General features: G+C 30.7%; 1 protein-coding gene across 1 annotated transcript; it reads right to left on the reverse strand.

Annotated features, from left to right (window-relative positions):
* Nucleotides 1–1,454: 1,454 nt before the first annotated feature.
* Nucleotides 1,455–24,966, reverse strand: LOC119673162 (G-protein coupled receptor moody). Its single transcript, XM_038084400.1, has 7 exons — nucleotides 24,855–24,966; nucleotides 24,510–24,677; nucleotides 24,303–24,456; nucleotides 24,161–24,245; nucleotides 15,466–15,994; nucleotides 1,978–2,027; nucleotides 1,455–1,920 (listed from the first exon to the last, which is right to left on the reverse strand). The coding sequence occupies exons 2-7, from the start codon at nucleotides 24,666–24,668 to the stop codon at nucleotides 1,503–1,505; spliced, it is 1,395 nt and encodes a 464-aa protein (XP_037940328.1). The 5' UTR covers nucleotides 24,669–24,677; nucleotides 24,855–24,966; the 3' UTR covers nucleotides 1,455–1,502.
* Between the last annotated feature and the right edge of the window lie 280 nt (nucleotides 24,967–25,246).

Here is a 25,246-nt window from a genome sequence, read left to right on the forward strand (position 1 = left end):
AAAATAATTTATTATGCCTTTCGACGTAACAAGATTCGGATTATCGAGACAAGACAAATTCAGTTGTTGTGACAGAAAACATTAATGCTATGCAAAAACTGATGATGCAAGATCGTCATGCGATAGGCATTAGTTCCACCAGTATAACTTGTGATCAAAAAAGAACTTTAATTTTTAATTTTTGAATTCCCGCTCTTATCCAATCGGAATATTTTTTTATTTTCACGCTGGCAACACTATTATACACATTCTGTCAAAGTTTAACGCATATCCCACGATTAGTTTTTGTTTGGCGTCTATACAAAGAAGTCGAAAAATTTTCGTGTGTCGATTTTTACCTTATGTCCTCTATGGTCTCAAAACGCGTTCCTCGCAATGCCAATTTGAGTTGGGGGAAGAGGAAAAAGTCACACGGGGCCATATCTGGAGAGTACGGTGCTTGGTTGATGATATTGGTGGAATTTTTGGCCAAAAACTGCGGCTTTTTTTTGAATGAAATTCAGCTTTTTTACCACTAATCGAGATGTGACGCGTTTTAAACCCAAAACAGTTAAAATGTGTTCGGCCGATCCATATGAACACAATGTGCACACAAATTCTCAGGAAGTACAATGGCAGTGCTTCAAAAGACGTAAAAGTATAAAAGATTATAGCAGATAACCAATCACGGATATATGCGTCATGCAAAAGTGTATCATAGATCGAGCGCATGCAAAGTGTATTAATTATGAAGGAGAATATTTTGAGAAACAATAAAACAATTTTTAACGACAAGTCAGTATTTTTTTATTACGAGTATTACGCTTAAAATATAAATAGGGACCCTCTTAATGCATATAAACGCTGCTCAGTCTCAGTAAGTCCATAACTCAGACAAAGGTTGGACCACCGACGAAGGTTGGAGATGGTATTTCTATCATTTATTACTTAATATATAGCAGATCGTGATTAACGCAAATGGTAAATATTAAAATTGTCGAAATAGCTTACTCTTATATTAGAAACGTTAATGTTACATGTGTTTAAATGCAGTGATATCCATATCTTGCTTGGAAGAAAATTACTCAACTAGTTTTGAAAATTTCGAAATACTTGATATAGAAAAAAAAATACTTGATGAAGACATTCGCTCTGGAGAGTAAAAGAATATAACAAACAATTCATTTAGTGGAGAATAAAAAAGAAAACACCAATGATAGTTAGTTAAAAATTCGTTGAAACAACAACAAATAAAACCTAAATATATAAGAGAAACGAGTTCTTATTTTAGTCCCAAGATATGAATCAAGTTTGCTAAATTTTTGTTTTTAATCAAAATTAACAATTAATTTGTTGATAGGTGTTGTTTATCACATTATATCAGTTGTAGCCGTGCAGAGTTAACCCATTGTATATATCTAATGTAAAAGACACAAATAAAATAATACATTTTTATTATAATATTTGATGGCATTACATAATTATTGTACATATTACATAATATATTTAAATCTGATAGATTTTTAATACTGAACCGTTTTTCCTTTTCGCTTTGCATCTTTTGCTTGCTTTCTATGGTTATGATCCTTTTGACATTTTATTAAATTAAGATAAGCCTGTCTGTATTCAGATGATATCAAAACATATATTATTGGATTAATACAAGTGGTCATGTAAATTAGTATATATCCACTAATATTAACAATATGAATATTGTTAACGCTCTTCCAAATTTTGGTAATAGTTATCGGCAAATAGCAAATTATAAAAGACACAAATATAATCAAAATCATTTTTAATAATCTTCGATCTTTTTGACTCATTCGTCCTGGATAAATTGCAGATGCGTTCGAGTTATTTCCAACCGAAATATAATGCGACTTTTTCGTATTGAATTTTGTAATTGACGTTCTCAAAGGTATTTTCGTGTGATTCGTGGTTCTAGAGTAAAATATATTCATAAAATAAAAATTGAATTTAATAATATTTTATACTTACAACTCTGGTTTGTTAATAAGAGGGCTTTTATCCTTCGCTTTCAAGTTACTCTGAAATAGTGTTAGAAAATCATTATAGTATTATATTATTATAGTATTATATTATCATTATATTATTATAGTATTATTATTTAGAGCTTTTTATCTATGATATGATACTATATATGTATATATCTGTATAATCTTATTAAAAACGCTTTTAATCGCAATGTGTTGTTTTTTTTTAAATAATTTGAATGAAGCAGAATTCCATATAAAACTTCATATATTGTGCAGAAATATGTAAATATCTATAAAATTAGCTATTAACTACGAATTCACTTACCCCCTAGTACTAGCCGTAGTTCGCATGAAAACTCCATATGAAAGAAATTTTCTATAATGTCCAAATTTAGTGAAGCTTTTTTTTTATTATGAAGATTTATGTCATCATACGAAATGAATGTAAGTAATAAGTTAATGCTAAAAAATATTCAGAATATTTGTGCTCAGCTATATTTTTAGAATACAGTTTGTTGTTGTACAGTGGCCTTTCTAAATGAAATGGATTACTATGCAATATATCCTTGATTTTCATGCGAAAATCTCAACGATCCCATTGTCTCCCATATGCTTTTATTAATTTAAGCTTTAATACCTCGTTTAAAAACTACACTTAAGACGTGCTCAAAATTGATGCACATTTCGCCCATTCGCCTTGTCACCAAGTTAAAATACCTTGGTGTTGTGCTATCCTCCCAGCATGACTTCATGCCTCGCGGTTTAGGCATAATTCGTAGACACAACCAGCTCAACTGCAAATTTAAGCTGCTCTGTTATAAACAGCTCATTCGCCGCTTACTCACGTACGCTTTCCCTATTTGGTCTGCAATTTCTTTCGCTCAGATGGATAGAATCTGTCTCTTCGAGTGAAAGCTCTTTCATGATTGCACCAATTACAAGCGCAATCCAAACGGCAAGCTTTTTTCCAACTCTGTCCTTCTGGGTTCAGCCAAAATTAATCACATCGACGAGTACCTTCGCTCACTCGCTCGAAGGCACCTCACGCGACTTTACAACCTCCAGTCTGACATCTCAGCCCCTAGCTCCCTTCCTGCAGACTTAGTCCAGGTCTTACGCCACAAATCCCCCCAATACCTATTTATTTACCTCGATGAGTGACCACGGTTACAGAGTGTACCACAAGTGTCCCCGCGTTTGCGCAATAACCCCGCCCCATTCACTAACACCCCATTTCCCTTCTTTATGCCCATGCTTTCTGGCTTAGATGAACCTTGTCCGCTAGGTATTAAGCCTTTAAGCCTTTTGCTCTAATCTTTCTTTTTTGATTACTGGAATGGCGTTGTAGCGGATACAATCCCATTGCACACGGTTGCAATCTTCCATATTTATTGCTAAGAAGTGGTTTTAGTGGGTTTAAGTCTCCCACTATGGCTTTCCACCTACTGCAAAACAAAAAAAATTTGCAAATTCGTTTGACTAGCAACGCTCTTTGACATCATAAAGTATAATTGTAAATTGTTAATAATAATAAAAGTAAATCTTAATGAATATGAAAAATTGTGTTTTACTTCGCTTGGTGAATTATCTTGCAGAAAAATTATAAAAATAAAATAAAAATAAAATAATATAAAAGTTAAAAAAAATCATAAATATAACGCCACATCATTCATTAGAACGAATATTTTCATCATCTGCGACACAATCCACTTTTTGAGGCAAAACAGCAATAAAGGTGATTGAATTTTCAGAATAATAAAACGATTCTGTCTTCATTGCTAGTACTTTTCCTGTCATTGTGGCTAGTAAAAATTAAAGTCTACTAATATTTATTAAAAATGAACATGGAATAATTGTTTTATTGAATTCATACAAACTGAATATATTTGTTTATAAACCTCTTGTTTTGGTTTTTGGATAACTGAATCGTGTATATATATATGTATGTACATACATCACTACCTGGTGTCTAGATTTAGTTGTGCTGGGCAATTTATATTATGTTAAAAAAGAAAAACGTAGAAACGACTGTTTACTGGCATAAGTTTTATAACATTTGATGAGAAACAACCAAATCTTTTCATGGTCTTTAAAATTTTAATGAGGATTTAATGATCGATTAAATTTAGAATGCCCAGAAAAAGGAAATTAAATTGAATTGCCATTTGGTGTATTTTAATAAAAGAATTTATATTCTAGTATTCTGTAGGACAATTAATAGGTATTTCAGTTCCCTGGAAATATATTCACATATTTTTTATTCAATATTTTTATAACATTCCTAAAAGCACTTCATCACAGAGGAATCGTTGTACAAAGTAAATTAGTATTAAAATTCTTAATAAATAGTTATGACAGAAATTTTATTATTTATTAAAAGAAATCAGTTGGTGAATATCCTCTTTAAATAATAAAGTATAGAATACAAAATATTTAATTTCTCAATTCCAAAGGCTAAATTCGACCAATAATTTTATAAGTGCATTGTAAAAGTGTTAATATTGTACTTCAAATCAATTCTAAATAAACATTTAAATTTAGCTTAAGAAATTATATAAAACCACGAATACTACATACAATTCCGATAAGTAATAACACATAAAAATTTTTTTTCGGCTGATGCGAACTATCGAAGAATTGAGAATACATAGATCTTATATTTTGTCTATGACAACACCCGGTAGTCACATTGACGTGGTATGGCCGCTAAGTTTGTCCACTGTAGACACAACGGACAGGGAATACAATGTTGACTTGACTAGCAAGTACCACACAGAACTACCAGTAATCGTGTTGTCTTGCAGTTTATATATATGTATGTATATGTGTATCAATGTAGACGCAAAATATCAAAAATATAAGATGAGTGAAGATGAAAACTTGTACTAGATTTGTGGACCAGGGTTTCTGGCAAACGAAAACCGACTATACATGACGCAAAGGTACAAAGTAAGGCAAAGAATAAAATGAATCTCCAATTTAATAAAACCTTCAATTTTAGGTATTGCACAACCGTGCCCATGGAAGAATGACAATGTGTAATTGCGTCTCAAAACGCTAAACTTTTTTTTCGCCTGTTATGTGGATTTATTCCACATATTTGTCAAATTAGGTTTTGTCTTAGTTTGTATCAAGACAAATAAAAGACAAAGCGCAATATCACAGTTTTTGTTTAGGAATTTGTCCTACACACAAAGAAACGCTCCTGTTTACACTATTTCAAGTGCATTGAAGCTAACTTACTGTTTATGCTGATTCAGCTATGATCACCGTAGTCAAGCGCTTATGGTTCCTCCTATAAGAATCAACTTACATACGACAAACACCACCACACTTATCTTAAGAATGCAAATCTCAGCATAATTGATTTGGTTTGGTTAGCTTTTGCTTGATTCTTTAAATTCAATTCAAACCAACAAACAAGTTCTTAATGTATAACACGGCTATACTCCTTGATGTTCAAGTAACTATTAAAGAAATCATTTTCCTTTTACAGCTTTAAGAAAATTTCATTGCTGAATTGAAGAACTTGGCGTGGATACCTATGGGCCGCCTATGTCTAGTAATAAAGACGGTTTGAAAATTGTAACGTAGTGTAATATATATATATATCAGTGATGACTGCTCTAAGGTGCGGAGGTGTGCGGCGCACACCTTAACATAATTTGCATATTGTCAAATAATATACATAAATTTATTAAATATCTTTACATCAAGAATTAATATTGCTTATTACATTTTTATATATCTATATATTTTTAAAAATTAAAGTTTTAGCATTAACAATTAAATATAATTGTCTATGAAAACTCAATTAATTTGCTTTTCTTAGCTATTATAGTCGTTAGTTGTGCTAATAAGTTTGCAGCTCACATTGCAAAATATTTCTATCATATTTCGTCTTTCCCCTTTTAGCTGTTACTCAGCGAATAATAACCACTTTGTGTGCGGAGTAGCTGGCCGCACATTTACACGTTGCAAGTGTGTTCGATTGTGTTTGATCACTGCATAAACATGTATGTTTCTAAGTACAAACTCTTTCGTTTGAAGAAAATTGGTTTGATGTTATAAGATATATGTGAAAAGTTGTATTTATTCCACATATTGATATAATATTAAACTTATACATAAAATATTAATTTAATTTCTTTAATATGTTATTTTGTTAATGAATTATTAAATGTTATATTGTGAATATTGTTGCCTAGTGTAATACAGTTATTATAAATAAAACATCTTATATATTTAAATATATCATTTTTAATTTAAGTGGTACATGTAAAAAGAACATTGTAGAAGGGCCGCACACCTTTCCAGAAAGGGAATGCGTCCCCACTGAAATTATATATATATATATAAACCTATATAAACTAAGTTCCATAAACAATAACATAAAAGTACTGCGTATAAATTGGCAGATTCAAAAGTAAATTAATGCAAAAAACTCATAATTTTTTATATGATCATAAGATATTTTCCCAATTGGAGGCATATATTAACAGAGATATGATACAGTATAAAATATATTTAACTAATCGTCATTTACAGTGGGTCCGTGCACCAAGAACTGACGTAAGACCCGTCAAAAGAGGCAGACGATTTGCAATATATCGTTAACTGCTGTCGAATTCCAATAGTCACTGAAATCATGACTAAGACATTCTATTTGACTTATTAATGCAATACCGATTTGACCACGTTGTAGCCGTTAAGACGTAGAACAAGTTGTTACAGAAAATAATAAATGTTGACAGTATACAAGTGAAAGAAAATTAGTAAAACATATCACCATGGACAAAAATGGGTTTCAACTTATAGATTTATATGAATCTTTTACTTTCAAAGTTTTAAACGGCAGAATTCAAAGTGATTTATATGAGAACTGCGTATTCTTTAGAGGTTAATCTTGTACAACCATAAAGTAAACCATAAAGTAAGCCATAAAGTAAACCATAAAGTATGTATATATATATATCAGTGACGGCTGCTCTAAGGTGCGGAGGTGTGCGGCGCACACCCTAATATAATTTCAAAATGTCATATATAAATTTATTAAATATCTTTACATCGAGAATTAATATTATTTGTTACATATTCATATATATGTATATTTTCAAACATTAAAGTTTTAGCAAAAACAATTAAATATAATTGTCTATGAAAACTCAATCAAATTGCTTCTTTTAGCTGTTATAGTTAGTTGTGCTTATAAGTTTGCTGCACAAATCGCATTTCTATTGTATTTCGTCTTTCCCCTTTTTCGTCTTTATACGTTGCAACTACATTCACAAATTTCTGTCGTTAGTTGTGCTCAACAGAAAAATTAACAAAATAACGTGCATGTACTCACGTTTTTAATATCAGAAATAGAGATTTATGTAGTGGGAATTGTATGAGAGTAATGTTCTGTTCTATTCGAATATCAACTGCATGCATACGAATCTAACATGTTGACTTGTCGAAGCACTTGATTATTTGGTAGTATATTTCTTAAAATTTCGTCTCTCTCCTTTTAGCTGTGGCACCGATGAGTATTAGCCGCCTGCTGTGCAGAAGAGTTGGCTGCACATTTATACGTTGCAAGCCTGTTCGATTTTGTTTGCATAAACATGTATGGTTCTGAGTACAAACTCTATTGTTTAATAAAATTTGGTTTGATGTTATAAAAAGTATGTGAAAAGTTGTGTTTATTCCATATTGACATAATATTCAACTTATATATATATATATTATTAATTTAATTTATTTAGTATGTTATTTTGTTAATGGGTATCACATGAAAAGAGTATAAATCAATTTAAGTGCATTCAGTTCTATGTATAAATCAGATAAAATCATTTATGATTTATCTGATTTATTGCAAACGATATTGGATGGAGATGACACTTTGGGTCAAAATCAAATGGCAGAAATGTTAAATGTTGCACAACAAACAATTTCTGACCGTTTAAAAGCTATGGGAAAGATCCAAAACTGTGGAAAATGGGTGCCACATGAATTGAATGAAAGACAGATGGAAAACCGAAAAAACACTTGTGAAATTTTGCTTCACAGACACGAAAGGAAATCGGTTTTGCATCGGATTGTTACTGGCGACGAAAAATGGATTTATTTTAAGAATCCTAAACGGAAAAAATCATGGGTTAATCCGGGACAACCATCAACATCGACTGCAAAACCAGATCGATTCGGCAAGAAGACAATGCTGTGTGTTTGGTGTGACCAGAAAGGTGTGGTGTACCACGAGCTCCTAAAACCTGGTGAAACCGTCAATGCTGGTCGCTATGAACAACAAATGATAAATTTGAACCATGCATTGATCGAGAAACGACCAGAATGGGCCAGAAGACACGGCAAGGTAATTCTGCTCCATGACAATGCACCTGCACACAAAGCAAAACGGGTTCAGGATGCAATCAAAACACTTGGCTGGGAGCTGCTACCCCACCCGCCGTATTCACCAGACTTGGCTCCTTCCGACTGCCATTTGTTTTCATCGATGGGACACGCATTGGCTGAGCAGCACTTTGATTCCTACGAGGAGATCGAAAATTGTGTGTCTGGTTGGTTTGCATTAAAAGACGAACAATTTTTTTGGCGTGGTATCCACAAATTGCCAGAAAGGTGGTCAAAATATGTAGAAAGCAATGGCCAATACTTTGAATAAAATGTTTTTTACTTTCCTATTAATAATTAGTGTTTTATTTTCACCAAAAAACCCTCATTTCATACCGGTACACCTAATAATATAGTCTCTAGCCTGACAGATGGTTGTTTAAAAATTAGTATATCTGAATTCGAGTGTAATGTGTTATATGTATATTGCGTATAACGATTGTGGCATTTTTTTGTTTTGTTATTTATTTATGTGTATTTATTCAAATATTTTCAACATACAAGCAACCATTTGTCAAATTTCTTATATATATTTTTTGCAACGAATAATGTGTTTATATAAAATTGAAATAATAAAATTCTACATATTAAAAAATTAATAAATTTTGTTGTAGGGCAAAATTGATGAGCAATAAAAAGCAGAAAGCAAAACTTGTTGCAAATATGGAGGAATATCCACACATTGCGAAAGGCATTTGCAACAAGTCACATTCCGGACTACCGTGGGAGAAAATTGTGATAGAGCTTAATAGCTTAATAGTTTAGGCGCTTAGAAAATATTGAAAACATTTTAGTGAAGGGAAAGAAGAGTGTTGTGACCAAAAACTTACTGTAATACAAGAAAAATTAAAATTGGCTATCGAAAATACCGACAAAAGATGTAAATATCGGTCTCTTAAGCTTCAACTGCTTAAAAAAATTTGGATTTTACTAATTTAATTTAATTTAATATTCATATAATGTAAATGTAACTACAAATTATAAAAATATTAAAATTAAAACTAATATAAATATATTTATTTTTAGAATATTAAAGTTTAATTTAAATATATTACTAGTTTATTAATAGGCCTTTTCGGTGGCTCGCAAGTACGGCAAAAAACAGTAAGTTATTGGCCTATCCTGGCCTATACTGACCGAAATGTACACAAAACAACAACACTATTTTCTCTGCTCGGCCAGTATAGCTATGCTGGCCAACCACATCGGCCAGTAAAAAAAAAGCGTCACCAACGCAATAAGCGAACTATTGTGAACATTTATTGAAAATTCCAACGAATATTGCAATCATATGTCAAAAATTATATGTAAACAAAAATTCAAACAAAGTTCAAAAATTTGAAAATTAAGAAATAAGCAAAAGATTGAACAATGTGTAAAAATCTTGAAAAGTAATGAAGAAATAATAAAAAAACAAAAGATTGAACAATGTAGAGTGCTACTTGACACGAAGAGAGAGTTTTTGGAAACAAAAAAAAAGGACTTGGATACCAGCATGTGCTTGAGGACATGACAGCACATAGAATTGCAATAAGTGTCACATAACTTCGGTAATCATTTGAAATAAAAATTAATTAAAAATAAAATATATTTTTTAGGATGACATTACTCCAGTCTGCTTAGAAAGAAAAATGCGCACAGTTTTAAATGCATTTAAAGCGGCCAAAGATAACAGGCGGATTGGTACATCGCCATGCTTACCACCCTACATGGAGTTGATAATCACAAATAATCGCATTGCGACATTAGGGTTTGACAGTGATGTTGAAGATATAAAGGTGGTGGAAGAGTTGGAAATAAATATTGTACAAACACATGCTGAGCTATCGCCAACGCATGAATCGCCAATGAATGAATCGCCAACGCAAGAATCACCAACGAAAGGATCGATAACGCAGGAATCGCCAATGCAGGAATTGTCATAATCCTCAACTTTATTATTCAACCGCAAAAGAGAATCTGTGCGTCAAGAATATTATGAAAACAAGTTATTTGCTAAGAAAAGGATAGGGGAAGAGAAAATAAAATTTTTTAAGAAACTACGAATGAATTAAAGGAAAATATAAAAAAGAAATGGGATCATTAATTGAAATTAGAAGAAAGAAAATTGAAATTGGAAGAAAATAAATTTAAATTACTTGAAAAACTTACGCAATTTTAGAAAAAAGTTATGTACAAGTTAAAATAATTGAATAATGATAAGAAATAAGTTGATATAATATTTTTACTTTAATTAAAAATAAGTTATATTCATTTTATGTAATATATATGTTTAAGTTTAGAATTTCTTTAATTCATATTTAAATTTATTTTACTTTTATGTAAAATATTTTCAAGTAAGTAAGTTCAAGTAAGTTTCTAGTAGTAGTAGTATAGTATTTTTATTTTAGTTCAAAAACATAATATTTCAATCTTAAAACTAATCTTACCATACACGTTAATTTGTGGTATTAATAAATAAATTACAAAATATTTACACATTAAAATATTGTTACTTATTGAACTAAACTACACCTATAAATGTAACACAAAATTTTCTATTTAAAAAATTACAATAAATATATTAATTAATAACCTCGGGCGCTGCAAAAGATTGCTTTTTTCTCCCAGCATCGAGAGTACCTACAAAAATTTACTTATCTCATTGTTTTATTCCTAAATTTCAATTATTCTTACCATTTCTTTTAATTCCGTGTTTATTTTAATTTTTTAATATTTTTATAACAATATACTTTACTTGATTTTTATGCACATAAACAAGATTTGCAGTTTGTGAAAACAAAACATTTGACAGACTGCAACAGTGATGCCAATCCCTCGCGTGGCTAACATAGGCCAGCACGCATTTTTTGCCTTACTTGCTAGCCATCGAAAAGGCCTAATATAATGTAATACTAAGTAATAATTTCGTATTAATAAAATATATTTTTATTTATTTTAAAAAGAATTTGAATTCAACTTTAATGTTTCTTAGCGAACACAAATCAAACAAAATAACAAAATAAGTTCGATTAAAGCTGCACGCTCTAAAACCCAGACATCATTCACAGTAGTGCACATGTTTGTCTATCATAATACCAAATTTGCTTACCAATCGACTCAGTAGATAGAAGTCTATCGTCTATCGGTAGAAGTTTCATAATAGCCACTAATGTTAAGAATGCAGGAAATTGTGAAATTTCCTTTTTCAAAATTTGTAATAGTTTACAATATTTAAGCCTTAATAAATATAAACTTGTTAGCAACTAATAATTAAAAAAATTTAAAGCGCTTTTCAATCACTCCGTTTACACGAGGCTTAAAAGTTGTTTTAAGGTCGCGTAAGCCCCTAAACTAAACTTTGTTTAAAAGCACTTTTAGGTTACTAAAAGTAATTTAACATCACTTTTAGTGAGAAAAATGACTTTTAAGCATAAACACCTTTTGCCTACAGACCTTAAAAGCAGTTTATAGTTTCAGTTTCAGCTGTTAACTGTCAATAGGTTTTTGAATTTTAAAACAAAGAACACTTTTGATAAAAAAAAAAACTAAAACTATCGAGAAAAAGGGAAATAAAAAGAAAAAATTGGATGAATGAAGAGAAAAGTATTTAATTAAAGAATTTACAGAAAATAAATAGTAACATTCTTGAACGATAAAAAATATAGAAATAACACTATTTTTATGAAATAGTTCGCCAAGAAATAGAAGTCGGAAGTATTGCTACACTATTAAAAAGTTTTGATCGCATTTCTCGTAATTTTGTAAATTTTATACGGAATATTCCTTAAATCTTTATTGTTGATTTATTATTTTCTTCTACTATTTTGGTTACAATATCTACCTTTTGCAATAAAAGTAAAACAATTTAAAATTTTATTCTATCGATATATAAAATGTTTAAAATTTACATTTTTGTTTACCGCTTAACAGCTGACTGATTGACAGCTAACTTAATTGTTGTGCCTAAACGCTCTAAAAATTAATTTTAAAGTCTGTTTTAAAATTGATTTCAAGACTCACATAAACGTAGTGGTAGAATTAATCGATATTTATTAATTTAAAATGTAATACTTGTAAGGATTTAAAACAAAATAAAATTATTTATGTATAATATAAAAAATGCGTGTAATTATTTTAAAGCTCTGAAGCAAAATATTCATTAAAAAATACATTGTTTTCAGATTAAAATATAATATAAAAATATAATAACGTAAGTTCTTACTAGCTTAAAACATTTAAAAATTTAAAGTTATAATCAATAGTTACGTTTTTTTTAAATTCAGTGTCTGACAGGTTTGGAAAGATTCGTTTTTTTAATAATCTCGTTTAACAGATTTTTTGACGTTTTGTGAACGGCATGTAATATTAATGCTTTGCATTATTTTTTGTTGGGAACCTGAGCATAGTGATACGGAAAAGAAAATATCACTGCAAGAAAGGGCTAGAGATAGGTGTTTCGAATTGGACGTTACCTTAATATAAGCCCTATGTGTAAACTGTTTAGCAAGAAGATAAAATAACATGGACTGTGGGGGCGCTATAATTCTATAGTCTGAATCAGACATCAAAAACAAAAACGAAAAACAAAAAATCTTATAAAACCTATCAAGTCTAAAATTATTGTGCAATTATGCACTATACCAACAATACTACAACTTTCTATATTTTAACCGGTAGTACAGACAAAGCTTTTGCAATATCTCGAAACTCGCTTCTTTATTGCCCTGACAAAGATAATAGAAGTAAACTTATTGTATCTTCAACTCATTCGGAAAGTCAAATAGTTTAACAATGACAATACAAGAAGTTTTCGAATGACACTTTGCAGCATAAACAATAGAACCGTGAAGAGTTATATCGCGTCGACTGAGGGCATCGAGTTTTATTTTTACAAAAGCGATAAATATATACGTAGAACATATTTATATATAAATAATAATTAGAATGTGAATTGTTAATGAACTAAATTGGTTTTACTTTCCTACACTATATTGATATTGATATAAATGATATAAACGCATTAGTCGGACGCATTAGCAGTTATTTTCTTATGGTAGTTTTCATTTCCTTTACATATCGATCACATCTTTTTAGCTTTACTCCAAAAAAGTACAGACCAGCTTTAAGGTCCATGTTTACATATCGAAGGTGAGCAAGAAGCATTGTCACTAGTCAAAATTCAGCTTCAGGAGAGCATATTATGGAAAAAAATGGCAATATACGCATTCTTAGATATAGAAGGTACATGCATTTATAATAAGACTGATTAGAAGAAAGGTTATCTATACGTTTGCTCTATGGGTTAACAAAGTACTCCCTACTAGCAGTAGCGGAGCGTCAACTTTTTGGCAAGGTGTTCACAAATTGATCAAAACAGAATTCCAACTATAACGTATTCCCCCTATTCCTGAGTTTTGTTCTTTCCACAAGCAAATAGCGTACAAGACTAACAAAACAATTTATTTAAATGTTCGCAGCCTGTAATCCACTGGTTTTTATGGTAAATACTTGTAGGAAAACGGCGACTTACCACAGATTTCGACATTTTTACATCAGGTACCAAATTCTTCATATCTGGAGTTGGTCTATTCATTTTATGAATTAAAACCTTTTTTTCAGAAGATCGTTTAAAAACAGATATTTGAATCAAATCTTTAATTACACATTAATTAATTTCTAAATATTATTTTTCACTTCAAATTTCTTTGATTTTTTTCTTTACTTTTACCATTTGCTAGTATAAAATTGCAATAATGACTTTGTTTTTGGTTTATTTCCAACCTCTACATAAGAGTAAGAAACTCTCATGCATTCATTTACTCTTTTACTTTGTATTTACTATGCCCGGTTCAGTTTTTTTATTGAACCATTTGCCCATATAAAACGGCAACCGTGACTTTGATTGTATTTGCACGCTTTGTATGAACTTATGGTTCAATTTGGTCGACTGAACCTCTAGTCAAATGTAAAGCGATTTTCGCTCAGTTATTTCTTTTCTCTTTTGTATTTACTTTGCATAACATTGGAGGTTCACGCATTAATTTAAGAGTTATGATTATTTGACGTACATATTTTGCGGGGCTTGTTTTCTCTTTTATTTTTATATTTGTTTGTATGTTTTGTGTTTATTCAATACTGAACATAGTCCCAATGTGAATGTTATTTAATTTGTATGCTTTGTAAGCAGCGCGGTGCAGTTTTTATTCTGAACCTTACTATTATATAAGAGAAATGTCTTTTATTAATTAAAAGTAATGTTGGGTGTAACTAACATATTTATGTGTGATTTTGTTTGTATTGTACGCTTTGTGTTTATGTTAATCTGTTTGGAAAAGCTATTATAAAAAATGTTAAGTAGCAAAATAGCGAGATTATTTACCTAATAAAAAAAAAGATCTAAAAAGGAAGTTTTGTTAAGGTGTTCAGTGAACACTCTGAAGCATACGACGCCTCGCCTCTGCCTACTAGGTGGGCACAGACACCGACTAGCTTTGGAAGAATAGTAGTAAATACAACACGAAAATGTCTACAACAAGCATCGATATTATTAGTAATCTGAAGTAAAGTTGTACATAAACTATAGTAGCACAGTTTATCATTCTAAATCTATGCTGATGGTATAATTATATAATTTAAAGAAAAATTGAAAAACAAAATTCTAAAAGACGAAACTTGTAAAAAGTGTTATTTTGCGCATATACGCCTGTCTATAAATTTCTTTGTAAAAAGTTTTCTTAAAAACAATTTGTTTTCTGCATTCATCGTATAATATGACGGCCCGATATTAACTCTCTCAAGATCGAAAACTTGTATTTTGTTTTAAAGTAACTATCATAATAATATATTTAAAAACGGCTTCTTCATCATCTTTTGAAAGCTAGCACACATTTCCACTCCCAGACCCTGGCGACTACTTGGATATATACATATATAATTTGAATTTTTTGTAAATGAACTGTAATTCCTAACGGATTCGACTATATGCGTTATGAATTTGTTTTAGTGTATTAAAAAATTTATATAAAATACTTCTAAACTTAAATAAAAGTTAAGGACACATACTTTAATTATGATAATAGGATAGCTATAGTTGTAAGAAACTTATACAAACCTGAATAGAATTTTTTGTACTATTTGTGTTGGATTTGCTCGCTGCATTATTGTTGTAAGAAATCGGCATGTTTTCACTTGAATTGCATACATCAATATACTCGATATCATCATCAATAAAATTAAGCTGTGTTATTGCACCTTCAGTGATAGGTTGTAGTTTCATTTGATCAGACTGATCTTTTTCATAATCATTAATTTCAAGAAGTTTTGGCGGAGACTTAGTTTCCTCATTTCGAAACGAAATACTTTTTGAAGCTGGATCCTTTATACGAACAGCTGCTTTTCTTACCAGATAAAAAATTCTGGCGTAACATAGTACAATACAAAGACATGGTACCATAAAGGCTATAACAAAAAGAAACTCCTTTGGAGATCTATCATATTCATCATGTAATATTGAACAGGATCCAATTTCAGTATCTAAGCCAAATTTACCCCATACTCCTCTCCATGTTGGAATCATAAAAGTAAATGATGTTATCCATGTCCCAGCAATCATAAATCCAAGATTTCGACGCTGATATATTCTAATAGAAATTAAATTGAGCATGGTTTCCTTATTTATATTATATTAAATTTAGCTTTATAAAACCTAAAATTCAAACATTGTTTTTTTGTTTTATTGTGACTGGCAAACTAAGTTCACACTTTATATTTATTGAGAGGTGAAAGAACCTAAGAGGGACCATTTGTGACTACAATATCTTATACACAATGAAATCCATAATTTGTAGCTTCGTAGCAACGCGAATTGTTGGATCTGTTGAAAATCATGAAAACTTATAATTATTCGTCATTAAATTCTCATTCGGCATTAAATTTCAATAGGTAGAGTAGATTTAAGAGTATGGAAATGTATAGATGAGTCAATAAAAGGTTAGACACCAGACATGATCCATTATACGCTTGCAGACGAGTTTAGGTTGCGTGAGTAAGTTGAAGCATTTTCCGTAGACAATGCTATTATTTACGGATATTAACGCTCAATAATGTACTAAGTATAATAAATTAAAAGACTGAACCCTGTTATTAATTGGTGCAAGTTGCGTTGCTTGTATAGGGTAGGTAAATAAAATATAATGGCGATGGTATGGTTCAAGACAAGGAAAATGAAGGGATTATAATGTACACCCCATTTCTATCTACACTGTTGACTTAAAGTGTTCAAATCTTAGTTTACATTACTTTACACTGAAACTGTGTCTTATAGATTATATATACAGCAAAGTCATTGAAATTTTACTGATTCTGTTCATTAGAATTTCTTTCTTATAAAATTAAGTTAAAGTTACAATTCAATTCCATAAAAAAATTCAGAAACTAATTTTTCAACAAAAAAGTTGAAATTTAATTAAGTCTGCTCAAATGATATATTTCGTATGTGTATTGATGAAAAACCGAGGGTATTAAAACCACTGCAATTAAAGCTGAAATGTACGTGAAATCATTCAGTCTTCATTTAATCGGGGACGTATGAAGTTATTGGAGATTGCTTCACAAGGAAACATTGAATTTTTTGGGATGAATTCAAACTGCAAAAGCATTAAACGCCATACGCAGCGTTTGTAAGGACTAACAACTAATTAAAAATCCCATCAACTATTTTGAAAAACGTATTTCGTCAGTCTTATAAGAAAAATTTTAAAACCATTTATAGTACGAGGGCGGTTTGATAAGTCAGTGATTTTTTGAATAAAGCAAATTTTTTAGGCAAATAAACATTTTATTTTTCTACATAATCACCTTTTAGCTCGATACATTTAGTCCAGCGTTTTTCTAATTTTTTTTTTCCCCTCCAAATAGTAGGTTTTCTCAAAGTTCTCAAAATACGTATTTGTTTCGGTAACGACTTCTTCATTCGAATCAAATCTCTTACCGCCCAGCCATTTCTTTAGGTTTGGAAACAGAAAATATTCGTAGTGGGCTAAATCAGAAGAAAATGCTGGATGGGGTAACAGTTTGTATCCCAATTCGTGGATTTTGGGCGTCGTAACCAGACAAGTGTGCACACGTGCATTGTCTTGATGGAACAGCAATTTCTTCTTCACCAAATGCCGCCGTTTTTGCCTCAAATCAACGTGGAATCTGTTCAAAAGCTTTGAATAATATTCGCCGGTGATCGTTTTACCTTTCTCGAGGTAATCGATGTGAATGACACCGCTTGCATCCCAAAAATCTGTGGCCATGACCTTGTTGGCTGACAGACTCTGTTTGGCCTTCTTTGGTCCACGTTCACACCTAGCAACCCACTGTTTCGATTGTTCCTTGGTCGCTGGCATGTAGAGATGGATCCATGTTTCGTCTACAGTAACAAAACGACGCAAACATTCGTTCAGATTACGGCTGAACATCGCTAAACGCTCTTTTGAAGTGGTCACATTATTGCGCTTATTGTCGAGTGTGAGCAATCGCGACACCTATCTCGCGGAGAGTTTTTCATGTCCAAATATTCGTGTAAAATATGATGAACCCGTTCAGTTGAGATACCTACAGCATGAGCCAATTCACGCACTTTCATTCTCCGATCATCCACTATCATTTCATGCATTTTATCGATGATTTCCGGCGTGATCATTTCTTTTGAACGACCTGAACGTTCGACATCACTAGTGCTGGTACGATCACAACGGAACTCTGTAAACCACTTCTAAACCATTGAAATTGATGGTGCCGAATCCCTGTAGTATTTATCAAGTCTTTCCTTAGTTTCAGTGATGGAATTTTTACGTAAAAAGTAATGCTTCATCAGCACACGAAATCCAGTTTTTTCCATTTTCGTAAAAATGCACGAGGTTGTCTGTTTTGAACGGCTATCAAACACCAACTGAACGACGTAGTTTGCTCAGAATTAGAAAGTTGCCCATTGGTAGATTACAGTTGACGGCAGCACTATTGCATTTGGAGTAACTGAGCGGAAAATTCAAAAAGTCACTGACTTATCAAACTGCCCTCGTAACATTTATTTGCCATAAGACGCCGGCGAAAAAAGCCGTATGGTGAACCACATGTTGGATCCCATAGTACTATAGTGATAAAATAATGAAATATAAATTTTAGTTGTTGGTGATAAAATAAAATCTAAGACAGACTAATCTCTCTAATGAATATAATACTCTTTTGATTTACTTAAACTTGTGTTTTTTACAATGCGTAATAGTAATAAGTCTGTTTTGATATTTAATTGCTGGTTGAGTTAGTCTGAATTTGATTGTTTTATATAGAGCTTATATTTGTCCTTGCTAAAAGTTCTGCCATCAATTTTTTACTGTAAATAAAATTATAATGTCGTGCCTAAGATATCTAAGAAATCAGGAACTATTGCATATTATTGACAATTGGAGCGAAGATGACTCATTAGCGGCAAGTGACACTCTGCTACCTATTGAATAACAATGTTTGCCACCTGATAATGTTGCTGGTCAATCGGATAATGAAATGATTGACGATGATGAAATATCAACAAACATTACATGCGTCTTTAAAATTTTGTTCTCCGTTTTTGAATTCCGTGTGTCTAATTGTGAGAGAGTATTTTGGTACTATTTAAGTTGTATGCGAATCAAATGTACAAGATTATGATGGTCTTGTAGAAATGCCTGTGTCGCAAAAATTCAAATTGGATCTTGTAAAACCAATACGTTTCGGTTATAAGCTATGAACCCTTCTTTGGATAGTGGGTATATCTTCCAGTTTCTGCCATACTTCAGTGCAACTGACAAATACAACAAACAATTGGGAATCGGTGTATTTGTTGTAAAAGAATTATTGAGCCATTGTGAGTATCCATTGCAACATACTGTATGATTCCGTTGAACCTATAGTAAATGTGCAACGCTATAGCAGAGAGTAAAAAAAAAAGGTTGGTGTCCCACAGCCTCAAGTTATCAATAGCTATAACCGACAAATGAGCGGCGTCGATTTACATGGAGTTGCTAACTATTGTATCAAGAATAGAAGTAAAAAGTGGTGGTGGCCATAATGGGTACAGTGTTTAGATAGCACTGTAGTAATCGCTTGGAAAATAAGTTGCTCTGTCGCTGCTTCTACCAACACAAAACCTATGCCTCAGTTAGACTTCAAGAATTTCATTGCCAGAAACCTTCTTCTTTCATCAGAGAACTCAATGTTCATTACAGAAGCTACCGCTGACGATGATTTAAAAAAAAAAGTCACAGTGCAGCAGAAGATGTTTATCTTCCGGGAAATTTATCACGTTTAACCGGTATGCACGCTCCCATAAAAACTTAAAATCGCCACTACTGTATTGTTCGTACACCAAAAGCCACAGTTTTTATATATGAAAAGTGCCATTTAAATGGTCATGTAGAAAATTGCTTTAAAATTTTCTATGAACATAAACAATATTACATTGATAGTAGACAATGACGCAAGTAAACTTATTTCTTTTTACATAATATAATACATATGTAATAATTCAAACATATTTTTTGATTAATAAATATTTGAAAAGCATAAAACATAAAATTTTATACTTCCACGTATTTTACACAACTTAAAATGATACTTACTTCACAATAAAAGTAATTAAATACCATATTTGCGAACTAAACACAAAAAAAAATGTTTGTACTATCGAAGAAAGAAAAATGTACTATGGGTCCCAGCGTGTGGTTGACCACACGGCACTTTTCTGGAAAAATACTTTTCAAAAAAAAATTTAATTTTGTAGGGAATATTATTTTAATATTGTTAACTTAAAATAAGACCTTTCTGAAAATTTCACCATAAAATTCCAAGTTTGAACTTGCTTGGTACTTAATGGGTTAATGTCAGTTATGACAAAAGTAGCTTGTTTCTTAATGCAATCTATTTAATAGAGAATCTTTTTAATAGAGAGGTTCTTCGAACAATATCGAATTTCAACCAAATTTTTATTGCTTTTAATTAATTGAATTTTTGGCTGACCATACAACGCTTACTGTATGGTCGTTCTCCACGCTTACTGCAAAACGTTTAAGGAACATAAGAAAAAAAAAACGAAAATATGAATGAAACTTTTGCTGCTGAACTAAAAATGAGTATTAATGCTAATGTATCTCTTACACTGAATCGCTGTAATACTTGAAAAAGAAAATTAGTCCATACCATATCTGTAATACCTAACCCAAGTTTAGGGATGATAAATGTGTTACTATTAAATGCGTTAATTCTAAGAAGCGAGAACCTCTTGTTAATGACGAGCGAAAAAAAATAATAATGGGAATAGCTTTCTTAGAAACCCGAACAATCCTAATAGTTTTCTAACTGCTACTACTAAGTCTTAAAAAAGCCTCTTTCAAAATTTTTTAAGCAAATGATCTGGGCAATAAAGTTAATATCTGTATTACTTATTGAATTACAAAATGTAATAAAATTAAGACAGAAATATGCTGAGTAAGCACTTATGATTCGCGTTTAGCCAGTATGTTTTCATATTGACTTCTGAATGCATTGATCTATGATTGGTATATTGCAATAGCTCTTTACTGAACACTTTTGGCTAATGTTGTCTTTAGGCAGAATGAGATAACAATCTGATTAAGTCGAAGTTTTCAATTTTGTTTAATCACAACAAGCGCTTAAATTACAGGATTTCTTTTTAATAACGTGCAGAGGACGTGAGCATGACCATTTCAAAAGAACTATGTTGATGTATAATGCTATTTCAAGATGCCTTCGAACTAGTTTGAATGTAATGTTCATATTCCATTGCCATGCAAAGATGTTTAAAGTGTCTGTTCTTATTAAAAAGGTTTCGTCGAGTTATCAACTTTCTAAGATGTTTCTCTTACTATATGTTGAAACGTTGTATTGCCTCTTTATTAAACGTCTAATAGTTCTTATTTGATGGTAAATTAATTACATCTTCCAAATGTGTTGCATTATTAAACTCTAATAGGCTATATTTGACTCTATTGAGTCGAACAAGTTAGTGAGTGGTTAGTATAATAACCAGTCATTATTTGGAGTTGTTATTCAGTAGACACATTTTTGATGGTTTGTCATATTGACTGCTTTAATTGCCGTTTCAGCCAACGTTATGCTGAAAAAAGTTGGTATTTTATACTTTTCAGAGTGTTGTTCAATGCTTTGATATTTTTAAGGCGTGACCTACATTTTCCTTTTTGTAATATCGCAAAAAAAAATTTTTTGTATTTTTCAATACACTATATGGTTTCTGATGTTGCACGTCTTTTTCAACTATCGAAGTTACCAATTATATCACTCTATAACTCAACATTTTCCAACTCTTTTGTATTATCTTTAGACATTAAACAATATACATATATTATATGTAATTACATTGTATATAAATTTTGACTTTGAAAAAGTCAGTCAATGCCTTTACCTTATGGTGTATTCCATTTTATTAACTTAAATTATGTGAAAACTATTAAGTTATTGGGTTGATATCTCTCAGTTAAAATCAGATCTTTGATTGTTTTAATAATTGCGTCGGGTGATTGTTTAGGTAGGACTGAAGAAGAAATACGTATTATACGATACATTTTCTACTTTTATAATACTGAGGTCAAGTTGGAATATGTCATTAGAAACACATCAAGAGACAGTTGTAATTATTTGAAGATCTTTTGACAGGAAACGGTGAATTATCGCAATATGATTTGATTTGATTGTAATGTCCATTTTTATATTTTTTTTCATTACTTTATCTTTCACCTATAAAAGTTCTTTGCTTTTAAAGCAATTATTTTAGCCGCTAAATAAAACATATTGTATTTGAGAGCGTTGTTCAGACAAAGAATCTAGAGTACAAAGAAGCGCAACGCTCATACAAACGAAATATCCACTTTATTTTGCAGGTGGATTTATAATAAATAATTGTCTATTTTATTAATATACATTGATTAATAGCGAAGTGAATGGTACAGAAATCCCTGAAGCAAGTTTTCCATATATTTTGTTGCTTTATTTTCTTGTACTGGTAAGGCCCATATCATAGGAGTAAAGAGTAATAGAATATATTATTTTTGATGCACTACAAAAACCATTATGTATGTACAAATGTGATATTGGAGACATTAAGTCTGCAGTATATAAATATGTATGTTTTTATTGCACATTTGTGCATATATTTTACCTCAAAAGGAACTACTTCCTAATAGTTTAAATTTTTGGTGACTTTTTGTAATTATTTAAAAAAAATTATTTTAAATAAGACGTGTCTTGTGAAGTCTGTTACAATTCTTAAAACCAAAAAAATATTGAAAGTTTATATAAACATTATACAGTTTTTTGGTATCCATATACATTTATATTAGACATTTAAAATTTATTCATACTTAGTTTGATTTGTTCAAAAAGTTTAGTCTCTAAAATGAATCGTAAAACGATTGCGGGTAATAAGTGTTGTTTATCTCATTGTAAGAGATCCAAAAAATATTTTCCCGATTTAAAACTATTTAAATTTCGTATGGACAACATTTAAATATAAAACTTCATAGAATTGAAAAATCTGATTTGAGACAAATAAATTCGTATTGTGTTTTTACACTACAATTCATAACAATATCAAACAGGTAATTCTGTTTTTGTTTTATATACTATTAAATTCAATAACTTATCAAATGTACACAATTTTGATTTCGTCACTGAAATGCTGTTTGATCCCTTGAACATTTTACAGCGAACAAACATACAAACATGCGTATATTATAATACAGAGGGTTGCATGTATGATTGAATACGTATGCAGTCGGGCTTTTGTCAGCCTTACTTGACTCACATATAGGTTTGAACTGAACATTATACCAGTTGTGACTCGATCGAACATTGTTGCATGAGGCTGGTGGAATTAATATAAATCCACCAGCAAAATAAAGTGGGTATTTCGTTTGTATCAGCGTGACACTTCTTTGTACTATAGATTCTTTAATTCAGATATGGAAGAAAATAGTGCTTGAAAACAGCAGATCAATACATCATCCATATTTGCTTTTGACAAAGGTAATGAAAACAGCTAAGCAAACAACTAAAGCCAAAATTAAGTGTCATTTTTTGTGCAACAATAGTTTATGGATTTTGTGGCATATTTCGATATGTAAGTTAACACATTTTTCAGTAAGTTAAGTCAGTTATTCTTGTAATTTAAATAGGCATTGTGAAAACTAGGCAAGACCATATATACTATACTACATGCATATACATAAAATTTATTTCATTTTTTAAATGATAACTATAACTTAAAAGAATTCCACTTTTATAGATCTTAATAAATTTTGTCATATCTGTTATATCAAATCAAATAATTCAATCTGTTTTGTTAGTATTTTTTTCTGAACTGTTTTGTTTCAGAAATACAATGGTCGATAAACTACCATTTTCTTGTAAATACGGACTATTAGTTCCCAGAGATAAAAATATCAATTTTGTTAAGCTGTCTGTTCTTAATTTACTTAATACATGCCCGATATTCCTTAATATCAAACTAATTACAGTAAATTAGGTATCGATTATTAAGAAAAAGGGACAGCTTCGATTTATGAACTTTTAACACTATTAGTTAAAATCGGAACATACGAAAACTGTTGAAAGAAATAGATATGTAAAAAGAACCAATTGTTTCCAATTATTATTAATCAATTATTACATTTTCTCATGTGGCATATGCCCTACATTTTTTATATATATAGAATTTCTTAACATATTTAATACTGCATTTTATAACATACCTAGGATACTTCCGTGGATGAGCTATGATTATATATCGATTTATTGTGATAAGTGAAACTGTAAAAAGAGACACCGCCAGTAGACCTAAGTATGAGAAAGCTTTAATTAGTATATCTGAAATTTTTAATCGAAAATTACAACCATAACGAAGTAATGGAAACAATCTGCAAAGAATATCACTATGATTCCATGATCGGCTTAAAAATGTTGAGGCCGCCAGAGGCAAATTAAAACAATCAAAAAGCAGGTCAGATGTAGACAAGTTTATTATGAAGATTGCTGTAGAGTTTCGTGTCTGAAACAAAATCTGATTCTTAACTAGATAAAAAAAAAAATTTCACCATTTACTTGCTTTCCGTATAATAAGGCAAAAATCGTTAGTAGATTTCCAGGCACGCCAATAACCATAAACATTATGCAAGCAGTAGATGCAAATGTTAGAAGTTCATCTGAATACCCTTGGAAGAGCTCATTTTGGCACATTACGGTCGAATCATTTGTACACATTTTTTTAATCTGCAATATGTAAATTGTTTAATTTTCATACTTAATTTGATAACTGCCAATGTTACTGCCAATTTAAAATAAAATAGCTAAGATTTATACAACATTCTTGCAGTATATATATAGGCTAATTTATTTCATATTTCACATTACATGACATTGAAGCTTATGAAGCTTTTAATATATAACCTTTTTAAAACTAATCGCATATGGCAGAATGAAAAGTTTTAAAACTGTCAGAATGAAACCTCTATCACTGATTTTGATTGCCAGTTAGCAGTTTATTTACAGGACTCTTCGTTGACTCATAGATACTCTTATATTTTTTGTGTTATATGCAATAATTAATTAAAACTTTAATTAGTTAGGAAAATAGATAAGAAAATAACATACAAAATATCGGCATCATTAGGCCATCGTCGTCTTTTAACTCACCAAATTTTGAAAGAAATTGGTTCTAACGGCAATATTATATTCCGGCAACCAATATTTTTTATTTTTAAGCTTTTATTTGTATTTATATATTTATTCAATATAAGCAATGAAAGAAAAATTTCATTAATAAAAAAATATGTATTTCA

This window comes from Teleopsis dalmanni, chromosome 1 (genome assembly GCF_002237135.1).
Source record: "Teleopsis dalmanni isolate 2A chromosome 1, ASM223713v2, whole genome shotgun sequence".
NCBI lineage: Eukaryota > Metazoa > Arthropoda > Insecta > Diptera > Diopsidae > Teleopsis > Teleopsis dalmanni.